This window comes from Eptesicus fuscus, chromosome 1 (genome assembly GCF_027574615.1).
Source record: "Eptesicus fuscus isolate TK198812 chromosome 1, DD_ASM_mEF_20220401, whole genome shotgun sequence".
NCBI classification, from domain to species: Eukaryota; Metazoa; Chordata; class Mammalia; order Chiroptera; family Vespertilionidae; genus Eptesicus; species Eptesicus fuscus.
The window spans coordinates 106,735,992-106,759,970 of record NC_072473.1 but is presented as its reverse complement, the minus strand read 5'-3'; the positions used below and the strand labels follow the sequence as shown (position 1 = coordinate 106,759,970).

General features: G+C 44.9%; 1 protein-coding gene across 1 annotated transcript in view; it reads right to left on the bottom strand.

The window, feature by feature from the left end:
• Positions 1 to 20,183, bottom strand: part of ARHGEF6 (Rac/Cdc42 guanine nucleotide exchange factor 6) — a 142,702-nt gene extending 122,519 nt beyond the window's left edge. Inside the window, exons 1-2 of the mRNA XM_008159144.3 lie at positions 20,003 to 20,183; positions 18,704 to 18,787 (exon numbers count right to left, since the gene is read on the bottom strand). Coding sequence (XP_008157366.1) covers positions 18,704 to 18,787; positions 20,003 to 20,167 — 249 coding nt within the window. The 5' untranslated portion in view covers positions 20,168 to 20,183. The remainder of the gene's footprint in view (positions 1 to 18,703; positions 18,788 to 20,002) is intronic.
• Between the last annotated feature and the right edge of the window lie 3,796 nt (positions 20,184 to 23,979).

Sequence of the window (23,979 nt, the reverse complement as noted above, 5' to 3'; positions counted from 1 at the left end):
AAAATCAATGATGAGAGAATCCTTGATCGGCTGCCTCCTGCAACGCCCCCCTCACCCCCCACTGAGGATCAAGGCCAAAACGTGGGCATGTGCTCTGACCGGGAATCGAACCATGGCCTCCTGGTTCATAGGTCAATGCTCAACCACTGAACCACACCAGACATGCTCTAGTTACAGCCATATCTGAAAACCAAGGGGCTAGGTGTTCCTATATTTATCATCAGTTCCTTTTGAGAGACAGCCTGACACATGGCAAACAGAATGATTTCTGGAGTAAGGTGTATATCAGTGATTACATTTTGGCACTGTGAGACTGGCAGTTGAGACATTTGTCTAGATCATCCACAAACCAGCACTGTGTAATGGGCACAATGCCACCTGCCTCTTGGGATTGTTGTGAGGATTAAATAGAATAACATAAATCATCCAGCACAGTACCTAAAACAGTAGGTAGAGAAATGCTGGGTACTCAACTCCTTTTCTTCTTTCATATCTAAGTTCCCTATGGACAGTGATGAGCAGATTGCTTTAAATGAACAAAGCTCATACTCTCCAATTTCTCCTCCTGAATGAGTTTCTTTGTAAAGACTGGAGTAATATTATAGTTGAACTAGTGATGTCAGACAAATATCAGACATTTTTGGGGCCCTAGTGACTCACTCTATTCAGCACCTGTTATCCCTGAAGATGAATGGAGAGGAGGCCATCCGTGGGAAATGCAAACCACATACCCTCCTTTCGAAAGCTTCGCTCCTGTACTCTCTCCTAAGAACAGTGCTAGCCTTATGCAAAGACAAGGCCAAGATGTGAGTTGGCACAAAGAATAGAAAAAAAATTGGTAGCTCAGAAGATATACCATCCATAAAACATGTGCCAAATGAAATACTTTTGTATAAAATGTCATGTTTTAGTAAAAACAAACAAACACAACCTTGAGCTGAAAGCAGGAGATCCAGGTCAGAATTTTGATACTACCACTGGTAAGCTGCCTGACTTTGGTGAACTAAACTTTTGTTTCTCTGTCAAATGAAAGCAATGCCATCTTTCCCGAATCCTTTACAAATGCCCAGTAAGTTGCAGATAAATATACAGCATTCCAAAAAAATTAAGCAGCAAAGAAATTCAAGATGAGAATACTAGCTAGAAATTTACTTTGTTCCAAACTCCAACCAGCACCACCCCTCAAGATTGAGAACTCTCTGATATTAACTGCTTCAAGCACACCTGGAGGAGACTACAATAGCCTGAATCTCGTTTATGTAAGAAGGGACTGAAGCATCGCCAGGCAGGTAGCAAAATATTTCCCTTAAGAGAAATCCCTGGAAATGCCTCAGCTGAAGTACAAGAGCAGGCCCAGGCCTTACATTTTGGAGAGAAGTGCTTTCAGTCACGGAACACCAGAACTGTTGCTGGAGCAAATGATGTCATTGAAGCTCCTCTTACCATGGTCAATGTCAAAATTAAGATAGGAAGTTCAAGGACAAATTGTGGGATTGCCAAGCAAATATAAGATAGAAAAGCAGTTGCTTTAAATTTTTTAAGTACTTTACAAAACATCAACTGAAATTTATCCTATTCTATAATTTGTTTATGTAAAGCTTTTATTGACAAAAATATACACAGCTGCATCGAAAAATATATTCCTTTACTCTATTTTTATTCCCACTACACATTAAGAAAAGAAAAAAGTCATGTGAGTTACCTCTATATCCAAAACCAGTAACAAACCAAAAGTAAAAATATAAGATTTTTTAAGACACAGAGATAAACTTAAGGGCTCTCCACTCTAGAGATAAGAAACAAATAGCTCAAATACCTGTTGGGTTTTTTAATGACTAGAAAATAACTACAGGCAGGTTGGAACGTCTTGTAGAGTATAGGTCTTTCCCCATCCACAAACCTTTCCTGCGACAGACCTGTATACTCATCGCCGAAAATATCCCCAAATGTACGGATGCTGGGGATGGAAAGGGGAGGCATCAAATTCGTATTTTCAAAAAAACACACACAAAAAAACAGTACTGTGGACTTCTTGCCCTGGTTGGGGGTTGTAGGGAAGGAATCTGGTCTGATGCAAACCTTGCGGCCAGAACCGGACAACTCGCCCCTAAGTTTGGCGCGTCCTCGCTCAGCGCCCTCAGCCCCCGCCCTCCCTCCGGGCACCCCGGATTTCAGTTCACTGGGAGGCCTTGGCAGAGAAGGAACCCCGAGACTGGGGCTGGGAGCCAAGGCAGTGGAAGGGCAGCTCCCCTCTAAGGGGCAGTCCTTGGGCACCACCCCGAACCCTCGCGCTCTCCCTTTCCCCTAACCCGCTGCCCCCCAGGCAGGTCACCTGGCTCGGCCACTGACCGCTTGTCCTCCGGCTGCTCGCTGACTCTAGCCGTGCCGCCGCCGCCTCCTGGAAGCGGCTTGTCCTCCGGAGTCACCCGGCCGGCTAGCGGGCGGGCTAACCTGTGCCAAGGCTGCGGGAACCGTTCAGCCCAGCCAGAGCTGGGACCCTGCCCTAAGCGCAGCCGCCACCAGGGCGAAACTGGAGAGCTGGGCTCGGCTCCGCCGGGCGGGGAGGGGCGGCTGCAACTTTGCTCTTAGACGCCGGCGAGGAGGGGGCGCCAGTCTCCAAACTCTGTGCCACGCCCGTAACCTCTCGGTCCAGGAATTTTTTTTTTATCCCTTTATGTTTTTTAACCTAAAGGGAAGCCAGATTCTTGCCCTCAAGTTCTTGCTTCCAGAATGGTGACCCTCGGTGGGCTGAGGACCAAGGGGCCGAATGCGAGGAAGAGGGTGGCAGAAGATGAGCCTGGCTGGGTGCGCTGGCGGTGAGCGGGCCAGGGCGCTCGGGGCGGCGGCGGCGGCGGGCCTGGATCGGCTCCCTGGGAACCTGCCTTTGCGGCTCTTCAGGACCCTGCTCAGCTGTCCACGCTGGCCCCCTCCTGCCTGGGAGGGAGGGAAGCCTCGAGAGGCCGGGCTAGCGGCGGGGAAGCAGTGACCCGGACCTGGATCACCCAAGTAGGAACTGGAAGTGACTGTGGCGGACGGCAGAGCAGCAGCAGCTGCTGCGGCAGCTGCTGAAGCTCTGGTGTAGCGGCAACTGCTACACTGCGCATGCTGCTGCCTCCGGCTTCAACCCTGAGTTCAGGGCTGTGGGCGCCTGGCCTGCGGTGGGCCAGTGCCAGAACCTCAGGCGGGAATCCTGGCCTCACAGACTAGCCTGTTCTAGTGGCCCATGTCCTCCTCCACCCCCGGACTCCACTCAGAACCCCAGGTTCTATGGTGAGCAGCGGAGACACCCAAGCAAGGAAGCATTCTCCAAGAGCCCTCCAAATGCCTCTCTTCGATGATGTAACCTTGATGCCCTTCCTGGGATCTCTGATAACAGGCCCCAAATCAAAAGTCTCTTTGAGGGAGAATAAAAAGGTTCATGATAGATGGAAAATATTTACAACATTATTGAAGTTCAATTTTTAAAGAAATACAATGCATTCGGTAAAAGATTAGGATGGCCAGAGTCATGGGTGCCATTTAATGTAACTCATGAAACTCACTAAGAGTGTTAAATTTGTTCAACAGTAAAGAAAATTTTACCCAAATCCTCTTTAGTTTTCCCACTAGTTCAAATTGAGCAGCTAAATATACAAAGTTTTGCCGAGTGGAAATTGATGGAAAGGGGCCAATTAAAAATAGTGTCCAACAGTTAGACATTACCAATCTCTACTCTAGTCTCTTCATTTTACAGATGAGTCAACAGAAGCCTAGAGAAGGGGACTCAGACTTCACACAAGTGGTAGGCTCCGGGCTTGAAGGAAGGTCTGCTGATAGCCATTACAGTTACTGAGTAGTTGCCTGCCCTTATACCTCACTCCTCCAGGGAGGTTCTACTCTCCTAGAGCTAGAGCTCTTCTATGGGAAATTTAGCCTTGACTCCTGATCATTAGTAAATCTGCTTTCCTTCCAAAACTGCTTCCCTGCAGAGCAGCCCCTGTGAAATAGCAAATCATCCATCCCACAAGCCCCACTTTGGGTAAGGCACCCATGCTGCTCCAGTGACAAGGCAGAGGGAGTGAGTCAAGGAAACAGGAGGCAGTGAGGGGGTGGGGGCAAAGAGAAAAACCCTTACTGACACCAGCTGGTGAGAGAGAGAGAGACAAAGAGAAAGAGAGAGAGAGGAAGGGAGAAAGAAAGAGAGAAAGAAGCACAAAATGAGCCTCATATATATTCAATTAAATGCTTCATGAATAAAACATCTTTTACAAAGTAGGCTTGGCCCAGGAGCAGGATAGGAGATGGTAGCAGGTCCTTGGCAATGGGTTGGTAGTAAGGGTGGCAGGAGACAAAGCAAGAGGACCTGCTGGGAATGAGGTGGGGGAAGCCTGGGTGTAAGGAAAACTAGCCACAGAACAATGCAATCAGACAGGTACCAACTATCCAGGCCACTCCGGAAGGATCAGAAGAACTGTGTATGTCCCTGATCCCCACCAAGTTCAAAGTCAAAACAAAACCAAAACTACCATTGCTAGACTATTGTTGTCAAAGGATTCCTAATCACATTAGTAACATTCTACCTAGACATGAAGATTTTTTTCATATGTTCTGGAATATTTACTCTTGCGGCCTATGTGTCCACCCTGCCTTCTCTATTCTGTAAACAAATAGGACAGATATACATATTTGGGTCACAGAAAAAGAAATACAAATGGATAAGAAGGAGTGATAAGATGTCCAAACTCACTGAGAATCATGAAATACAAAATATAGCAATAAATAAAATATCATTTTCACCCAGCAGTTTAACAACAGTAAAGATAATATGGAGGGCTGCCAGGGACATGAGGAAGAAGGCACTTTCTACACTATTGGTGGGAGTAGAACTTCATATAGCATTTTTGTAGGGGAATTTGAGAGTACCTATAGAATTTTGATTCAGTAATTTTATTTCTATTAACAAATATGCTTCCAGAATAATCACAGATGTACACAAATCTCTATATGGGTATCCAAGATGACACACTGGGATTTATCTTGGGAATGCAAGATTGACTTAACATATCAAAATTAATCAATGTAATACCACATATCAATATAATAAAGGACAAAAAACAATGATCATCTTAACAGAAGCAGAAAAGAACTTTGAAAAAATCTAGCATCCTTTCATGATTAAAAAATAAACAAACAAAAAAGTAGGAATAGAAGGGAACTTCTTTAACCTGATAAAGGGCATCTATGAAAAACCCACAGCTAACGCCATACTTAATGATGGAAAACTGAAAACTTCCCCTAAGATAAAAAACAAGACTAGGATGTCCACTCTCATCACTTATATTCAACATTGTACTGAAGGTTCTAGCCAGGGAAATTAGGAAGAAAATGAAATAAAAGGCATTCAAATTTGAAAGTAAAAGTAAAAATATCTCTATGAACAGATGACAAAAAACCCACAAAGAATCTAAAAAACTATTATAACTAATAAATAAGTTCAGCAAAGTTGAAGAATACAAGATCAGTATACAAAAATCAATTGCATTTTTATACACTTAAAATGAACAATCCAAAAATAAAATTAATAAAACAATTCTACTTACAGTAGCATCAAAAGGAATAAAATACCACCAAGGAATAAAATACCATCAAGATATTTTATTATATCACACTAGAGGCCTGGTGCATGAAATTCGTGCACGGGGGGGGGCGGGTTCCCTCAGTCCAGCCTGCACCCTCTCCAATCTGGGATATCCCTCTCACAATCCAGGAGAGCTGGCTCCCAACCGCTCACCTGCCTGCCTGCCTGATTGCCCCTAACGGCTTCTGCCTGCCAGCCTGATAACCCCCTAACCACTCCCCTGCTAGCCTGATCGACACCTAACTGCTCCCCTGCCGGCCTGATTGCCCCCAACTGCCCTCCCCTGCTGGCCTGATCACCCACACTGCCCTCCCCTGCTGGCCTGGTCACCCCTAACTGTCCTCCCCTGCAGGCCTGGTTGCCCCTAACTGAGTTACCAAGTGCTCTCCCCTGCTGGCCTGGTCGCCCCTAACTGTCCTCCCCTGCAGGCCTGGTTGCCCCAAATTGCCCTCCCCTGCAGGCTTGGTACCCCCCAACTGCCCTCCTCTACAGGCCTGGTCACCCCTAACTGCCTTCCCCTGCAGGTCTGGTTCCCCCCCCCCAACTGCCCTCCCCTGCAGGCCTGGTTCCCCCCAACTGCCCTCCCCTATAGGCCTGGTCCCTCCCAATTGCCCTCCCCTGCTGGCGTGATCACCCACAACTGCCTTCCCCTGCTGGCCATCTTGTGGCAGCCATCTTGTATCCACATGGGGGTGGCCATCTTGTGTGCTGGAGTGACAGTCAATTTGCATATTACCTCTTTATTAGATAGGATAAGATATTAAATATCACCAAGGGGGTACAAGGCATGTGCACTGAAAACTGCACAACATTGTTGAATGAAATTTTAAAAGACCTAAATAAATGGAAAGACATCCTGTGTTATGGGTCAAAAAACTTAATATTATTAAGATGGCAACACTCTCCAAAGCAATATACAGATTGAACGCAATCACTATAAAAATTTCAGCTTTTTTTTGTTTGTTTGTTTTCTTTTCTTGTGTTTTTTTTGTTTGTTTGTTTGTTTGTTTTGCAGAAATGGACAGGCAGGTCCTAAAATCCATATGGGCACAAAAGGGATTTAAAATAGCCAAAATGATTTTGAAAATGAAGAACAAAGTTGGAAAACTCACACTTTCTGATTTGAAAGCTTACTGCAAAGCTACATTAATCGATTCAATGGGGAGAAGAATAAATAGTCTTTTCAACAAATAGTGTTGATACAACTGGATACCCACAGGTAAAAGCATGAATTAGAAACCCTACCTCACATCACATACAAAAAAATTTAACTCAAAATAGATCAAAAACATAAATTTAAGAGCTAAAACTATAATACTCTTAGAAGAAAACAAAGAAGTAAACCTTCATGACCTTGTATTAAGCAATGGTTTCTTAGATATAACACCCAAAACACAAGCAACAAAGGAAAAAAATAGATGATTTTTACTTCATCAAAATTGTGTTTCAGAGGATACTGTCAACCTTGGGAAGGTGCTTCAGATAGTGCTTTGTTTCCCAGGTGTTTCAGCAGACTAACCTGACCAGCTGCTAGCTGTGTGATTCTCTGATCCACTCCCCTGCCACCCTGATCGACACTAGGACACTATAGCCATATGAGAACACAAAGATGGAGGTCATTTGAAAAGGCCAACTGGCCACCCAGAGGGTCACACAACAGCAGCTCTTTAAGGTGATCACTAAGTCCCACAGCCAATATTGAAACTGTCAGTGTGCTATTGCATATCTAGCTTCATTGTTTTGCATTTCCAAACTGACCATTTCAAACTGATACTCTTTCTGTAAATAATAGTGTGTTATGGGCAATATTCAAGCCCTGTTCTTGTATTTTTTGTACATTAACAGTTTAATATCATCAACAAAAATCTATTAAGCATGCCCTATACTAGGCACCATGCAAAGTACTTTAGGCCTGAGAGATAATCTATCTAAACTGGCATTAGTATCCATCAATGGATAAATGGATAAAAAAGATGTGGTGTATATTAGTATACATGGTGGAATATTATTCAGCCATGAAAAAGATAGACAGCCTGCCATTTGCAACAACATGAGTGGACCTTGAGCACATTATTCTAAGTGAGATAAGTCAGAGAAAGACAAGTAGGGTATGATATCACTTATGTGCAATTTAAAAAAAGTGAAACTTTAAAAAAAGAGAGAGTAAAATGGTGGCTACCTGGGAATGAAGTGAGGGGATAAAAATTGATGTTGTTTGAGGGTACAAACTTGCAGTGAGTCATAGTGATCTAATGCACAGTATAATAAATATAAACAAAAATATCTTATTTAATAAAAAGTAATATATATGCAAATTAACCATCACTCTGCTATACCCACAAGCCATGCCCACCAGCCAATCAGGAGAGAGTATGCAAATTAACACAACTAAGATGGCTGTGGCCACGAAGCAAGCAGGAAGCTTGGGTTTCCCCAGCAATGGAGGAAGCAAAGCTTTCCTCACATCCTGGCACGCCCAGGCCTCCACTCAAGATTACAAAGTTTCAATTATAGAAGATAAATAAATCCCAACAAAAATGTCTGCAGCCACGGAGCAAGCAGGAGGGTTGGCTCCGCTCAAGGCTACAAAGTTTCAATTATAGAAGATAAATAAATCCCAGATACCAGGGCCTCTGCTTGGGTCGCTGGGGGTGTGGCCAGCCTGCAAACCACCACAGGCCCCTCGCCCAGGCCACCCCATGCCCCAAGGGAACCCCCATACTGATCCGGGACACCCTTCAGGGCAAACCAGCTAGACCCCACCCGTGCACCAGGCCTCTGTCCTATCTAATAAAAGAGTAATATGCAAATTGACCATCACTCCAACACACAAGATGGCTACCCCTATGTGGTCAAAGATCCTGTCCACATGTGGACACAAGATGGCCAACACAAGATGGCCAGCAGGGGAGGACAGTTGGGAGGGACTAGGCCTGCAAGGGAGGTCAGTTGTGGGTGATCAGGCCAGCAGGGGAGGGCAGTTGGGAGGGACCAGACCTGCAAGGGAGGGCAGTTGGGGGCGATCAAGCTTACAGGGGAGGGCAGTTTGGGGTACCAGGCCTGCAGAGGAAGGAAGTTGGGGGGGACCAGGCCTGCAGGGAAGGGCAGTTGGGGGGGGACCCAGGCCTGCAGGGGAGAGCAGTTGAGGGGGGACCAGGCCTGCAGGGGAGGGCAGTTGGGGGTAACCAGGCCTGCAGGGGAGGGCAGTTAGAGGTTACCAGGTCGGCAGGGGAGGGCAGTTAGGGGCAATCAGGCTGGCAGGGGAGCAGTTAGGCATCAATCAGGCTGTCAGGGGAGTAGTTAGGGGGTGATCAGGCTGGCAGGCAGAAGTGGTTAGGGGCAATCAGGAAGGCAGACAGGCAAGCAGTTGGGAGCCAGCAGTCCTGGATTGTGAGAGGGATGTCAAACTGTCCTACCTGGATCGGGCCTAAACAGGCAGTCAGACATCCCTCGAAGGGTCCCATATTGGAGAGGGTGCAGGCTGGGCTAAGGGACACACACCCCCATGCACGAATTTCATGCACCGGGCCTCTAGTTGTAATATAATTATTAATGTGGGCATATTACAATGTATAAATGTATTAAAGTAACACATTGTACACATTAAATTTACACAATGTTACATGTCAAATATGGTCAGTTCAAAATAAGTTAATATTGAGGAGAAACCAAGATGGCGGCATAGGTAAACACCTAAACTGCTGCCTCACACAACAATTTCAAAACTACAACTAAAAGACAAAACAGACATTATCCAGAACTACAGGAAAGCTGGCTGAGTGGAAATTCTACAAGTAGAAAAAAAGAGAGGGGCACACGGAGACTCAGAGGAGCTGCAAAAGGCTGAGGTATGGAGACGTGCACACAGAGAGGCTGAGTGTCTGGCTGTCTTTCTCTAGCAGGAGGGAGATGGAAGCTCCTGACTGCACTGAACCCCAGTTCCAATTGCACTGACCCTCAGTTCCAGGCGAGACCCTAGGGACCCAGACTCATACGGGGGGAATCTGGTCTGTTAGGAAAAGAGAAAAGCACACGGAAACTCAGGGGAGCCACCAAAGGCAGAGGTCTGGAGGCACGCACGTGAGTGCACGTGGAGAGGACTGACTGCTGAGTGTGCTGCTGGCTTTCTCTAGTTGGAGGGAGATGGAAGCTCCCAACTGCGCTGAACTCCAGTTACAGGCGAGAATCTGGGAACCCAGACTCATTTGGGGAGAAACTGGACTGTCTGGCAGCGGGTGAAACTCGAGGGCAGCTTTCTCTCAGAGGTGCTTGCAGCGATTACTGAGGGACACTGAGACTCAGGAGCTTCATAGGGCAGGGCTGATGGGAATCCAAGGCTGTCTGCTCTGCTCTGAGACTCCACCCCATCCAAACTGAGCACAGAGGCTTTTGCAATTTTGCAAGTCTTGTCTCATAAGGCTGTCTCCAGCACAGTTCTCCCAGCACAGACACAGCTGATCCTCATAGCCAATTGGCCTGGAGGTCAATTGCTCCCAGTGATACCAACAACAATCAAGACTTAACTACAACAAGGCTGTGCACACAGTCCACAAAGGGGTGGACCAAGAGTGTCCACCTCAGGTAATTGGGGATGCTGAGCCACTGGGACCTATAGGACACCTAGCACACAAAGCTACTCTACCAACTCAGGGAAGCAGCGAAAATGCGAAGACAAAGAAACAGATCACAAATGAAAGAAATGGAGGAAAACACACGACTGGATATAGAGTTCAAAACCCCGGTTATAAGGTTTTTCAAGATTTTCCTAGAAAAGGCCGATAAATTTAGCGAGACCCTCAAGGATATGAAAAAGGACCAACTAGAAATTAAACATACACTGACTGAAATAAAAAATATTATACAGAGACCTAACAGCAGACTAGAGGAAGGCAAAAATTAAGTAAAAAAAAAAAAAAAAGAATCAAGTCAAAGATTTGAAATACAAAGAAGCAAAAAACACTCAACCGGAGAAGCAAAAAGAAAAAAGAATCCAAAAATTTGAAGATAGTGTAAGGAGACTCTGGGACAACTTCAAGTGTACCAACATCAGCATTATGGGGGTGCCAGAAGAAGAGAGAGAGCAAGATACTGAAAACCTATTTGAAGAAATAATGACAGAAAACTTCCCCCACCTGGTGAATGAAATAGACTTAAAAGTCCAGGAAGCACACAGAACCCCAAACCAAAGGAATCCAAAGAGGACCACACCAAGACACATCATAATTAAAATGCCAAGAGCAAAAGACAAAGAGAGAATATTAAAAGCAGCAAGAAAAAAACAGTTAATTACCTACAAGGGAGCATCCATATGATTATCAGCTGATTTCTCAACAGAAACTATGCAAGCCAGATGGGAGTGGCAAGAAATATTCAAAGTGATGAATAGCAGGGACCTACAACCAAGACTACTCTACCCAGCAAAGCTATCATTCAGAATTGAAGGTCAGCTAAAGAGCTTAACATATAAGAAAAAGCTAAATGAGTTCATCAACACCAAACCAGTATTATATGAAATGCTGAAAGGTATTCTTTAAGAAGAGGAAGAAGAAGAAAAAGGTAAAGATAAAAATTATGAACAACAAATACATATCTATCAACAAGTGAATCTAAAAATCAAGTGAATAAAAAATCTGATGTACAGAATAAACTGGTGAATGTAATAGAATCAGGGGCATAGAAGGAGTGGACTGACAACTCTCAGGGGGAAAGGGGTGTGGGGGTGCATGAAGAGACTGGACAAAAATCATACACTTATGGATGAGGGCAGTGGGGGGGGTAAGGGCAGAGTGTGGGGTAGGAACTGGGTGGAGGGGAGCTATGGGGGGAAAAAAGAGGAACAACTGTAATAATGTGAGCAATAAAGATTTATTAAATTGGGGGAGAGAACCAAGATGGCAGCAAAGTTAAACAAATGAACTGTGCTGCGCACAGCAATTTCAAAAATACAACTAGAGGACAGAGCGTCTGCCACCCAGAACCACAGGAGAGCTGGCTGAATGGTGGATTTACAACTAAGAGGGAAGAGGAAAGAGCAAACGCGGAGGGGCGGAGGTGTGGAGGTGCGTGGGTCAGGCTGGTGGCGGGAGAAGGGACGCACGGCTTTTTTTCCAACCCTAAGGGAGATAAGCTCCCCATCACTCTGAAATCCAGTTTCTGGGGACGCACGGGAGACCCAGACATCTACGGAGAGAAGCAGGACTCTCAGCCATCGTGTCGGAAAGTGAGAGTGACTTTCTTGCAGAGGTGCGCCCAGCAATCAGTGTTTACTGCACTGGAGCACGGGACGCGGGGACTTGGAAACGCGGAAAGGCAGAAAAGGCAGAAAAAGCAGACTTGAAGCCATTGTGGTTTGCCTCGCCCTAGCCTAGTGACTCCCTGAGACCCCACCCCACCCTGAGACCCGCCCTGCCCTGAGACCCGCACCGCACATTCTACAAACCCACCCAGGCTCCAAACAGCAGCTTTTGCATATAAATGGCCTGCCCTGTGGCAGCTTAACCAAATAAACTGCAGCTCCAGTCAGACTGCTCCAAAACCACTCAAGCAGGAGGAGAAAACTGCAGTTTTTGCTGTAACTCCTGCTGAGTGGCCTCAGACAGTAGCTGACCTGCACCCCATTGGAGACCCAGAAACGAGGGCATCTAGTGGTCGGTGTGAGACGACACCAGAAACGAGGGCATCTAGTGGTCGGTGTGAGACGACACCAGATTTCAACCACTCGCATAAGGGACACATTCAAGAGGCAAACTCAGTGAGCGCCAAAGCCCTACTGGAACAAGTCCCGGCCCATAAATGTGTCTCCTGTACAGCAACTCTTCCTTTATAGATACAGTGGGTCCTCACAGCCAATTGGCCTGGAGGAAAATTCCTCCCAGTGACACCAACAACAATCAAGACTTAACTACACAAAGGAGGACCAAGATGGAGGCATAGGGCGGACGCCTGATTGTTGCCTACCACAACAATTTTGAAACTATAACAGGAAAACAGAGCAGACACCATCCAGAACCACCGGAGGGCTGGCTGAGCAGATGCTCTACAACTAGAATAAAAGAGAGGGGTACGCGGGATGATGCTGATGCCGGTGAGCCAAAGATCACACTTTAAGTACTATGGTTCTGGCGACACAATGGCGGCCTGGAACATGCTCGGCGCAGTTCCCCCGGTGGTCTCCAGCTGAGGGGATGGCTCCACTCGCTGCCGAGCACGAACAGATGAGCCCCTGGGAGACATGGGGTGGGAGACCCCGCGCTTGCTGACCTCCGAGTCCTTCGAGAATCTCAGACACTGGAAGCAGCCAGGTGCGCACGCCCGGCGACCGGCCACCGCTGCAGACCCAACCCACCACTGCGCATCAGGCGCACCCCGGACCAACCCGCCACTGCGCATCGGGCGCACCAGAGCTTCGCTGAGCCCGCTGCCCAGTGAGTTCCGCAGCAGCCGCCCCAGAGCTTTGAGAAAATGGCTGGAGGAATTGCTGAGAAGAAATTGACCGATGAGAGTTGGGATCGGGAAGATGAGGCCCCGCTAGGTCCTGGATCCAGGAGCGCTCGCCCAGCGACTGGTCGCCGCTGCAGACCCGAGTGCTGCCACAACGACCTAGGACCAGCCTGCCACCGTGCACCAGGCGCACCGGAGCTTCGCTGAGCCCGCCGCCCAACGAATTCCGCGGCAGCCACCCCGGAGCTTTGAGAAAATGGCCAAAGGAATTGCTGAGAAGGAATTGACCGACAGGAATTGGGATCAAGAAGACAAAGCCCCGCTGGGTCCCGGGTCCGGGTGAGGCCACGCGCCCCTGGGTCCGGGCGAGGCTGGGACCCGAGTCAGGGTGAGGCTGAGTCCCGGGTCCAGGTGAAGCTGCGCGCCCCTGGGTCTGGGCGAGGCCACGCGCCCCTGGATCAGGGTGAGGCCACATGCCCCTGGGTCCGGGTGAGGCTGGATCCCGGGCCCGGGTGAGGCCACACACCCCTGGGTCTGGGTGAGGCCGTGTGCCCCTGCATCTGGGTGAGGCCGCACGCCCCCGGGTTTGGGTGAGGCTGTTTGCCCCTGGGTCCGGAGAGGCCACGCGGCCCTGGGTCCGGGTGTAGCTGGATCCCGGGTCCGGGTGAGGCCATGTGCCCCTGGATCCGGGTGAGGCTGGGTCCCGGATCCAGGTGAGGCCACGCTCCCCCGGATCCGGGCAAGGCTGCGTGCCCCTGGGTCCAGGTGAAGCTGGATCCCAGGTCCGGGTGAGGCCACGCGCCCCTGAGTCTGGGTGCAGCCGTGCCCCTGGGTCCGGGCAAGACCAAACCAGAGGGAATCGGACCTGCATTACCACCATTTGTCCACCATCCAGAGCTGAAAAGTCAGTGCCGACATGTACACATAAGTAACTGGTGGACATTGAAATTGGGTCTCAAAAGAACTATTGGTCCAGAAAGAAACTCACTACAGACTTATTCATTTGCCTGTCAGCATAACTATTATTGCTCGTCTCACATTCGGTTCTTATAAGTATATTTCTAGTAACACATGATCTCACTCATCTAGGGGAAATGATGAACAACATAGACTGATGAACAAGAACAGACCCAGAAACAAGGAGGCATCGATCGGACAGTCGGGCCTCAGAGGGAGGGTAGGGGAGGGTGGGGGAAGGGGGGAGAGATCAACCAAAGGACTTGTGTGCATGCATACGAGCCTAACCAATGGTTAAGGACAACAGGGGGTGGGGGCATCCGTGGGGAGGGGTGTGGGATGGGAATGGGGGAATGAGGACAAATATGTGACACCTTAATCAATAAAGAAATTTTAAAAAAAGATTTATTAAATTTTTAAAAACAGAAACTTAATTTAAAAAACCCACAAAATAAGTTAATTTTTAAATCTTTGCAAAGATTTGTGTTTAGGCATGTCTCTTAGCTATCTAGTATCTTAAAACTGGAATGTCAGTATTCATGGCTGCTAGGTGAATCCCTGCTCATCTTTCAGTCTCATGTATTGATTTAATTAGACTTCCCTCAGTGTTCTAGGAGTGCCTCAACAGTCTCCTATATACCCCTTACAGGCATAATTTTGCATACGATGTTACCTAATATTAACAGTAACATTGACCATCTAATATGCATGCCTATGTACAGTGATATATTAAGTGCCTTAGATGTATTTTCTCATTTGATTCTTAACACAAACCTATGCAATAGATATTGTTGTTATTTTTTTTAATCCTCATCTAAGGATATGTTCTTCATTGATTGTAGAGAGAGAGGAAGGAAGAGGGAGAGATAGAAATATCGATGTGAGAGAGAAACATCCATCAGTTGCCTCCCTTATGCAAACCCACAACCTGGATATGTGCCCTGACCAGGAGTCAAACCCTCAACCCTTCAGTACACGGGACAATGCTCCAACCAAGTGAGTCACACTGTCCAGGGCTGTAATATATGATTAATGTCTCCATTACACAGATAAGGAAATAGAGCTTAAAAAGGCCAAGTAACTGTCTTGCTCATCACTCTATTTCCAGTGCCTCGTTCATAATAGTAACCTCCCCATAAAAAAAAAACAAATGAATAATTGATTTAGAGAGAGAATTCTGGGAATATTGGAAAGCACCACAAATCCTTCTTCCCACCTAGACAGCAATTGTACTGGCAGAATCTGTCTGATGTAACCATTTAGAGGTCTGGAGTCTATTCAAAGTTAATTTCAGTCTATTTCAGCTTTTAGCATTGTAGCAGCTACCAATCCCCACACTCCCAAATCCCATGCCAGGATGCTGTGCATGCATTCCAAGAGTAGCTTGCAGAAGCCAAAGTGGGCAGTAAGACCTCATCCCTCCCCCTCAAAAAAAAGAGGCCAAGTAACTTTTCTCAGAGTCACATCCTATCTAATAAAAGAGTAATATGCAAATAGACCATACCTCCACAAGCCATGCCCACCAGCCAATCAGGAATGAGTATGCAAATTAAGCCAACCAAGATAGCTGTGGCCACGGAGCAAGCAGGAGGCTTGGGTTTCCCCGGCAATGGAGGAAGCCAAGCTTCCTGCACACCCTGGCCGGCCCAGGCCTCTGCTCAAGGCTACAAAGTTTTAATTATAGAAGATAAATAAATCCCAACAAAAATGGCTGTGGCCACAGAGCAAGCAGGAGGCTTGGGTTTCCTCAGCGATGGAGGAAGCAAAGTTCCTGGCCTGCCCAGGCCTCTGCTGAAGGCTACAAAGTTTCAATTATAGAAGATAAATAAATCCCAGATACCAGGGCCTCTACTTGGGTCGCCGGGGGGCGTGGCAAGCCTGCAAACCACCACACGCCCCTCGCCCAGGCATCCCATGCCCCAAGGGAACCCCCACCCTGATCCGGGACACACTTCAGGGCAAACCAGCTGGCCCCCACGCGTGCACTAGGCCTCTATCCTATCTAATAAAAGAGTAATATGCAAATTGACCATCACGCCAACACACAAGATGGCTGCCCCCAGGTGGTCAAAGATGGCTGCCCCCATGTGGACAAAATATGGCCACCACAAGATGGCCAGCAGGGTAGGGCAGTTGGGAGGGATCAGGCCAGCAGGGGAGGACAGTTGGGAGGGACCAGGCCTGCAAGGGAGGGCAGTTGGGGGTGATCAAGCCTGTAGGGGAGGGCAGTTAGGGGTGACCAGGCCTGCAGGGGAGGGCAGTAAGGGACAATCAGGCTGTCAGGGGAGCAGTTAGGCATCAATCAGGCTGGCAAGGGAGTGGTTAGGGGATGACCAAGCTGGTAGGTAGAAGTGGTTAGGGGCAATCAGGAAGGCAGGCAGGTGAGCAGTTGGGAGCCAGAAGTCCTGGATTGTGATAGGGATGTCGGACTGCCCGTTTAGGCCCAATCCCGGTAGGATTGGGCCTAAACGGGCAGTCGGACATCCCTCAAGGGGTCCCAGATTGGAGAGGATGCAGGCTGGGCTGAGGGACACCACCCCCTGTGCACGAATTTTGTGCACCGGGCCTCTAGTAGTCAATAACTGACCAAGCCAAGGCTCTAGCCAAAATTTGTCCAACTGGAAAAGGTATGTACTTAACCATGATGCCAATATTGCCTTATTACAATAGTCATATAATGTTCAGGCCAGCCTGAATTATCAAAAAGAGATTTAAAATATGCCAAGTGCCTTTTGTTCAAAAAAATGGAAATTATGATATACTTTTTAGAAATACTTCTATTCAAAGTGGATAAAAATATTTTAAGCATTAGTGCTTAAAGAAGTAAACATTAGTTATCAGACAAATCCACTTTTATGAAACAACTCATTTTCCAACAATGCCCATGAGGTGTTTCTGTATTATCTAGTATTCTTAGAACTGCAAAGCAGCTTAATACACCTTCTGGCAGCTTCAGAGTGCAGAAATCATTGGCAACCTCACCATGTTTTTATTTGCCAAATAAAAATGAAAACAGTATTACCTGTTCCATAGTAGCCATCATTCTATAAGGGATATAGAGTGATCTCAGGCCATACCTACTACCTCAAAAGCCATGCACACAGATGCCATGCACACACATGTGCCCATGCACATACATGTGCACATATGGACATGTGTGTGCATACACACACATAGATCTAAAATTGGGCAATGGAAAAAAATAGAAAAATAAAATAAAATTGGGCAATGGAGAAACCTGGAATAAAATATTCTGAGACAAGCATAGCCTGATGCTATGGGTAACTTTAGGAAAAATTTTAAAGCAAGCAAAGTTTATGTAGGGCAAAAGCTACTTGTATTGCTATTAATAATACTAGCTAACATTTGGAGAATACTATGTGTGAGAAACCCTTCAATGAACATGAATTTATTGATATCTCACACCAATCCTATGAGATAGGTACTGATATTATTCCCACTTTACAGCTGAGGAGAATGAGGCATAAAGGCATTGTTAAGTAACATGTTGAAGTTCACAAAGCTACTGGTGAGAGAGAACTGAGATTTGAACTCAAGTATTCTAGTGTCAGAGTCCATGTTCAAACTACTACTAATACTTCCCCAGAAATACTACTACTAATGAATGTTTACACTTCTTATGTCCCTGGTCCTATACTAAGCACTCTACATACATTATGTCATACTAGAGGCCCGGTGCATGGATTTGTGCACCAGTGGGGTCCCTCGGCCTGGCCTGTGGTGATTGAGCCGAAACCAGCTCTCAAACATCCCCCAAGGGGTCCCGGATTGTGAGAGGGCATAGGCCAGGCCAAGGGACCCCATCGGTACACTGGGCCTCTAGTATGCATATAAGATCTTTGGTTAATCTCTTCCCACCCTCTCCCTCCCCCCTTCCCTCTGAGATTTATCAATCTGTTCCATGTTTCCATGCCTCTGGTTTCTGCTCCTGTGTTGAGCATCTACCCCCTGATGGTCAGTGCACATCATAGCTACTTGTCAGCTGGTCGGCTGGTCACTTAGGCTTTTATATATATAGACATGTTTTGAGGTTGGAGGTTTTAGTTCTAAATTATTATGCAGCATCTCATTTGATCTTTAAAACAACCCCATGAAGTACCTATTATTTGTGTCCATTTTATAGATAAAAATACTGAGGCCCAGAGAAGTGAAGTAATTTGGCACACAGGCAAAAGTATCAACTGAGTTTCAGTAAACCCCCTATAAGTACAGTAAGGATCTATGTAATATAAAATAATGCAACATAATTTAATATACAATTTCTACCTCAGTGTCAGGTTCTCTCAGCTTTTCAAAGCCTCTGTCCTAAAGTGTTAATGGAAAAAAGTAACAATAGACTTTCTTTTTTTCCCAACTCAGGGGGAATGCAGTGACCCTCTGCAGCAGCCAGTTCCCCTTAGTAGGGAAGCACACCATGCAAGCTTTGTCACCAGAAACTTGCTTTCAGGGCTTGGTGTCTAAAAGAGTTTTGTTTTCTTTTGAAAATGGTTTCAGGAAAAGCCAAACTAGCAAGCCACCACTGGAGTCACCAGTCTTAACCATGGTTTCTGTAAAATGCTTCCTGTATTTAACAGTGAAAATAAACCAAGGACTTTTACTACAACACCATCTTCACTAGCAGAGTGAAAAAAACAATGACAACAAGAAAGGCAATCTGGGTGGGCTTACCTCCACTTGAAGGGTTGCACATCCTTTCAGGAAGTCATTGATGTTGTTGATGCAGTCAGCTTCTGTTTGGGGCTCCAGACAGTACTAGAGAAACATGGTCAAGTGTCACTTGGAGACTGTCATCCCAGATCAAATATACCATATTCACCATTCGCTAATAACTGCACAGGAACAACATTGCTGTCAATCCAGGAAGAGAAATAACCACCAAAGGAAGTGATGCAAAAATCTAAACGGTTGGTCTTTGTTTCAAATGTCACCAAACCTTTAGTCTCAAGCCATCTTTACTTATGAACTTTTTCTCGTGCTTTTTGCCTGAGTATGGTGATAGCAAATCAGAGAAACCCAGATAGTTTTTGAGTTTGGTTTTGCTTTCAACTTACTACCTCGCTCCCTTCTCTTCATGATGATTTATTCAAGTATATTTTACCCTTTGTTTTTCTATGCATCTGATCACAAAAATCTACATTTTACCACCATTTTCTCACTGCTTTTTAAGTTTAAGAAATTATAAGTAAGTCAACTTTTTCAATAAAAATACAAACTAGTTCAAGAAGGCAAAACAACTACTCAGTCACATTCCTGCTAACCTTAAGAACATACTTGCATGACTCTACCTTTAAACTGACTTGAAGTGCCTGCTTTGAAAATTGTCCATTCTCGTGACCATGGGTTTCCAACATTAAAAGTTTTGGATTTTTAAAAGAGAATAAGGCTAGTTTCACTTTGAACACATGTTGTACTTGAAACATATATTTAGTTTTTATTGTTTTAACAAACCTATGTGCCATTGGGATTATTTCTCCTAATTGCTAAATAGCCTCTCTTTCAATGAATATTTTATTTCTTTGGGAAGAAAATCTACATTGATTTTAGTCAAACTGTCACTAAACACCATCAACATCTGTTATAAATCATCCCATTATTCCACAGACTCATATGTACCCCAAGTTTAAAACATGTCCTTGGTACACAGGGACGTATCTCTATGACAGAGTAAGCTTGTCAGGTTCGGTGTTTTTTTAGAATAAGCTTGTGATATGGGTGTTCTCCTTGTCCCCTAGTATCAGTGGCTTAACAGTTTTTTATAATACTATTCTTGGTGGCCAATTACTAAAGTATAACATTTTATTTTCTGACTTTTTCAAACTACAAAACCAGTAAGAAAAAATATCCAACTCTTAGAAAGAGATTAAAGTAGGAGAGTCCCCAGACCGTGACAATAGAAAATCTCAAGCGTTACATTATTGCTGCTCTCTCATAGTTAGCACTCCTAAAGATACTGTAAATGTCCCTTACCTTTTCTACGGAGCCAGGCCTCAGTCTGTTGATCAGTTTGCACAGCACTACCCCATTTTTCAGCGAGGACTTCAAGAACTCCTCCGGATCACAGATAGTTTTTTTGGGGGAATCTAAAACTCCCAGAGATATAATCCATGTCACAATTTGCTCTTCTGGATTCATTCCTTAGAACTGTACGCTCGGAACAGCTCTCTGGGGCAGCTGCAAGGACGAAGCCACATCCGCGATTGCATCTGCTGTTGTCTTCCTTTTTATGAGTTCTCTTCTGGTGCTTGCAGAGCAAAGCTTTAAAACAACTTTCTTGGACAACGTTGGAACTCACTCAAATTATGGGATTTTAAAACCACAAAGATCACACTCAAAGATGTGGGAAGAGAATTAATGTAAAAACCTGGATAACACTGGTTTTCTTTTTCAAAATCTGCAAAACAAATTCATTAGAATAAAAAAAGAAGAAATACACACACGAACACACACCAAGGGGAGAAAAAAAAAACAGTGCAAGAAGCTGTAAGGGAAGGAAGTGAGGAGGATGCTAGGGAGGGAGGAGAAAGAAGGAAGCAAGCGCTCTTGGAAAACAGAGGTGAGCCAGCACTTCAGGGGACCTTGGAAATGAGACACTCTTGGGCCAGTCTGGGAAAATGCTGTCAATAAATAGTCTAGCCCCAGTGAAAATCTGGCTTCTGTCAGGAGGAAGATGCCAACTGGCTCTTAGGTCAGACAGATCAGAGCCTCGTAGGGAGCTCTGCTGGCACAAAATGGCTCAAAGAAGGTAGGTTCATAAAAATTATTTCATGAAATGGCTGAATCTCCTCAAACTGTCTCACAGAGATGGTGTGGTATGATCATTGCTTGCAAAACATGTTGAGTTGCATGGTGACACAGTGCCAAGCAAATGAAGACTGTGCCTGCTGTTAGCCATCACTGTATATAGTCAGAAGCTAAAGGAATGGCATTTTACTTTGCAGCCAAAAAGTTATGTTTAGGGAAATAGGCTAAGGATAACATCTGACATCCTGTTTACTTGCATTCTTGAGCAATTATTTTTCTAGACCTGATTTCACTACACAATCCAGCTGCAGTACCCTTAGCCGAGGCTCAAACAGTCACATAAATGGGAAAAAAAAACACCCCAAAAAACAAAACAAAACAAAAAAAACTTGAAAACAGAATTTTTTAGAACAAAAAAGCACTTGTCTTCTGTCTATACTACAGACTGGAAGGTTGATGTTTCCCAAACAATAAACACTTTACATTAAAAATGCTTATCTGAAGATAAAAACTGGGCTATAATAAAAGTTCTTGAACTATTCTTGAACATTTTTAGGACCAGTCGAAATAGTCATGCTATTGGGAAATTTATAAGGCCAACTTTAACAGTACAGTATAGTCTCCTCATATTGGTAAATGCATGGAACTCACCATCACTACCCATCCTCATATGTGGGATCCTCCTACATAGGTACACTGGAACCTATTATGCTATTTTCTTTACTTTCATGTGTTTGAAATATTCACAATTGAATTTTAAGTCTACTGGGGCACGTGTTAAAAAGATTTGGGGGCCTTACTCCCCAATACCCTAGTTCCGTGGAAGGCAAACTGCGGCTCACGAGCCACATGTGGCTCTTTGATCCCTTGAATGTGACTCTTCTACAAAATACCATGGCCTGGGCAAGTCTATTTTGAAGAAGTGGTGTTAGAAGAAGTTTAAGTTTAAAAAATTTGGCTCTCAAAAGAAATTTCAATCGTTGTACTGTTGATATTTGGCTCTGTTGACTAATGAGTTTGTCGACGACTGCCCTAGTTCAAAGGATCTGCAATGGGACAAAGGAATCTGTATTATTAAAGTGCCCCATTTGATTCTGATACAGGTGCACCAAGGTCATACTTGGAGAAATAACTTTATTTCTGCCAATACCTGGGTCATCCACAAGAACAATCCATGATTAGAACTATTAGGTCCTTGACCACCTGAATCTTCCCTCTTTATGCCTGTTCTGTGAAAATGGATCTGAGTCCTTTAAATATTTTTTATTTTGCCAGTTGGCATGACATGAAGTTTTATCAGTAGATAGTGGTGGAAAGACATTGCAGGAAAAAGGGATTTTTTTTTATTTCCTGTGTGTTCACTCCACATGCTCCTGCCAAGCTCCCAGCTTTCCTGATGCTCATCTTTTGTGGCATTGGCTTCCTCAATGCACAGTGGATAGAAGCTTCTCTGGGCACCACCTTTCGGTGGTTCTATAGTGAGTGTCTCTGGTGAGATACCTCCCCTGTAACAGGCACCAACACCCTAGAGTGGCACATTATCAGCAAGTTCAAGAGGGCAGATGTCCAGGGAGATCCACTGACTCAGCACCAAAGCAATTTTTCTAACAAGGCTTGGATCTCGATTAAAGGTGGAGACATGGAGTATCACAGCACTAAGGGAATGGCTATAATATATTATTTTTATATTGCCTGCTATTTGATAGTATATCTGCTATTTCTAGATTCTTTTAGAGTTCCCTTTACATATTACTAGCCAATCCCTCATTACTCCAATCCCGTTATCATTAATAATTCTTGATGTTAAATTCTTTCTGTTCAAATCCCTCTGTGATTTTTCTGTCCTGATTGTACCCAGACTGACATGGCTCATTATCTTCAATGAACACTCCTCCACATTATCCAAACACTTGTAAGGTCACATCTTGTACTTTTGTCATCATACAAATTTCTCTGCTTCCTAAATAGTGAATTCGAACACTACACTTTTCTAACCACAGCCTACCATCCTTTTTTTTTCACGTTGCTTGTTAAATTACTCCTACTACTAGTCCTTAACCTCATTAGGATGTTCAAAGCATTGTTTTCCAAAATGATTATATACATTTTCATTCCCACAAGCAGGGTATGATTTCCCATTGTGTGGGAACCCCTTCCACATCCTGCATGGTTCAGGGTTCTGGTTCAGGGTTCGGGTTCTGGAGAAGGGCCGCACACAAATGAAAAGAGACTAGAAGAAATTTAATTTGGCGATATGGGGAGCCAGGCAGGAGCCCACCTCTAGTGGGAGGACTACCGCTAGGCTCTGGCCTTGCTATCTCTTTTATTGAGACTATGGGATACACCCATTACCCTTAAGCAGGTTTGGGATACACCCATAGCCCTTAGGCAGGTAATAAGCAGATTATCATATCAGTAAGGATTTACATGATTACAAGATGGGGAAGTTGCCTCACTTACCATTGTCTCAATTAGATAGGGAGTGGCTCTGACCTTTCAGAGCTTCAAGGTTGACCAGCCTTTTACATCTTTTCTATTAGAAAGACAATGGTCGGTTTCAGACACCATTGCTCCACATCAAAGGTAATACTTGGTAGCTCAAACTTTTAAATCTTGTTTTTTTCATGGGTGTGAGTCTACTTTTCTATGGTTACTAACAAGGTTGAGCAGTTTTTCATATATTGATTGGTCACACATATTTTCTTTTCTGTGAAATAATTAAAGTGGGAAAATTATCTGAATAAACATTTCTCCAATGAAGATATACAAATAGCTAAATAAGCACAAGAAGAGATAGTCAATATCATTAGCCTTCAGGGAAATACAAATCAAAACCACAGTGAGATTCCACTTGACATCTACTAGGATGGCTATAATCAAAATGTCAGATAATAACTAGTGTTCATGATGATGTGAAGAAATCGAAAACCTTCATACGTTGCTGGTGGAAATGTCAAATAGTGCAGCTACTGTGGAAAGCAGTTTTGCACTGCCTCAAAATGTTAAGCATACTTACCTTATGACCCAGAAATTCCACTCCAAGAGAAATGAAACTGTGTCCACATAGGAACTTGTACACAAATGTTCATAGCAGCATTATTTGTAATAGCCCAAAAGTGAAAACAACCCAAATGTCTATCGTTTGATGAATGGATAAATAAAATGTTTCAGCAGCAACAGAATATTATTCAGTCATAAGAATG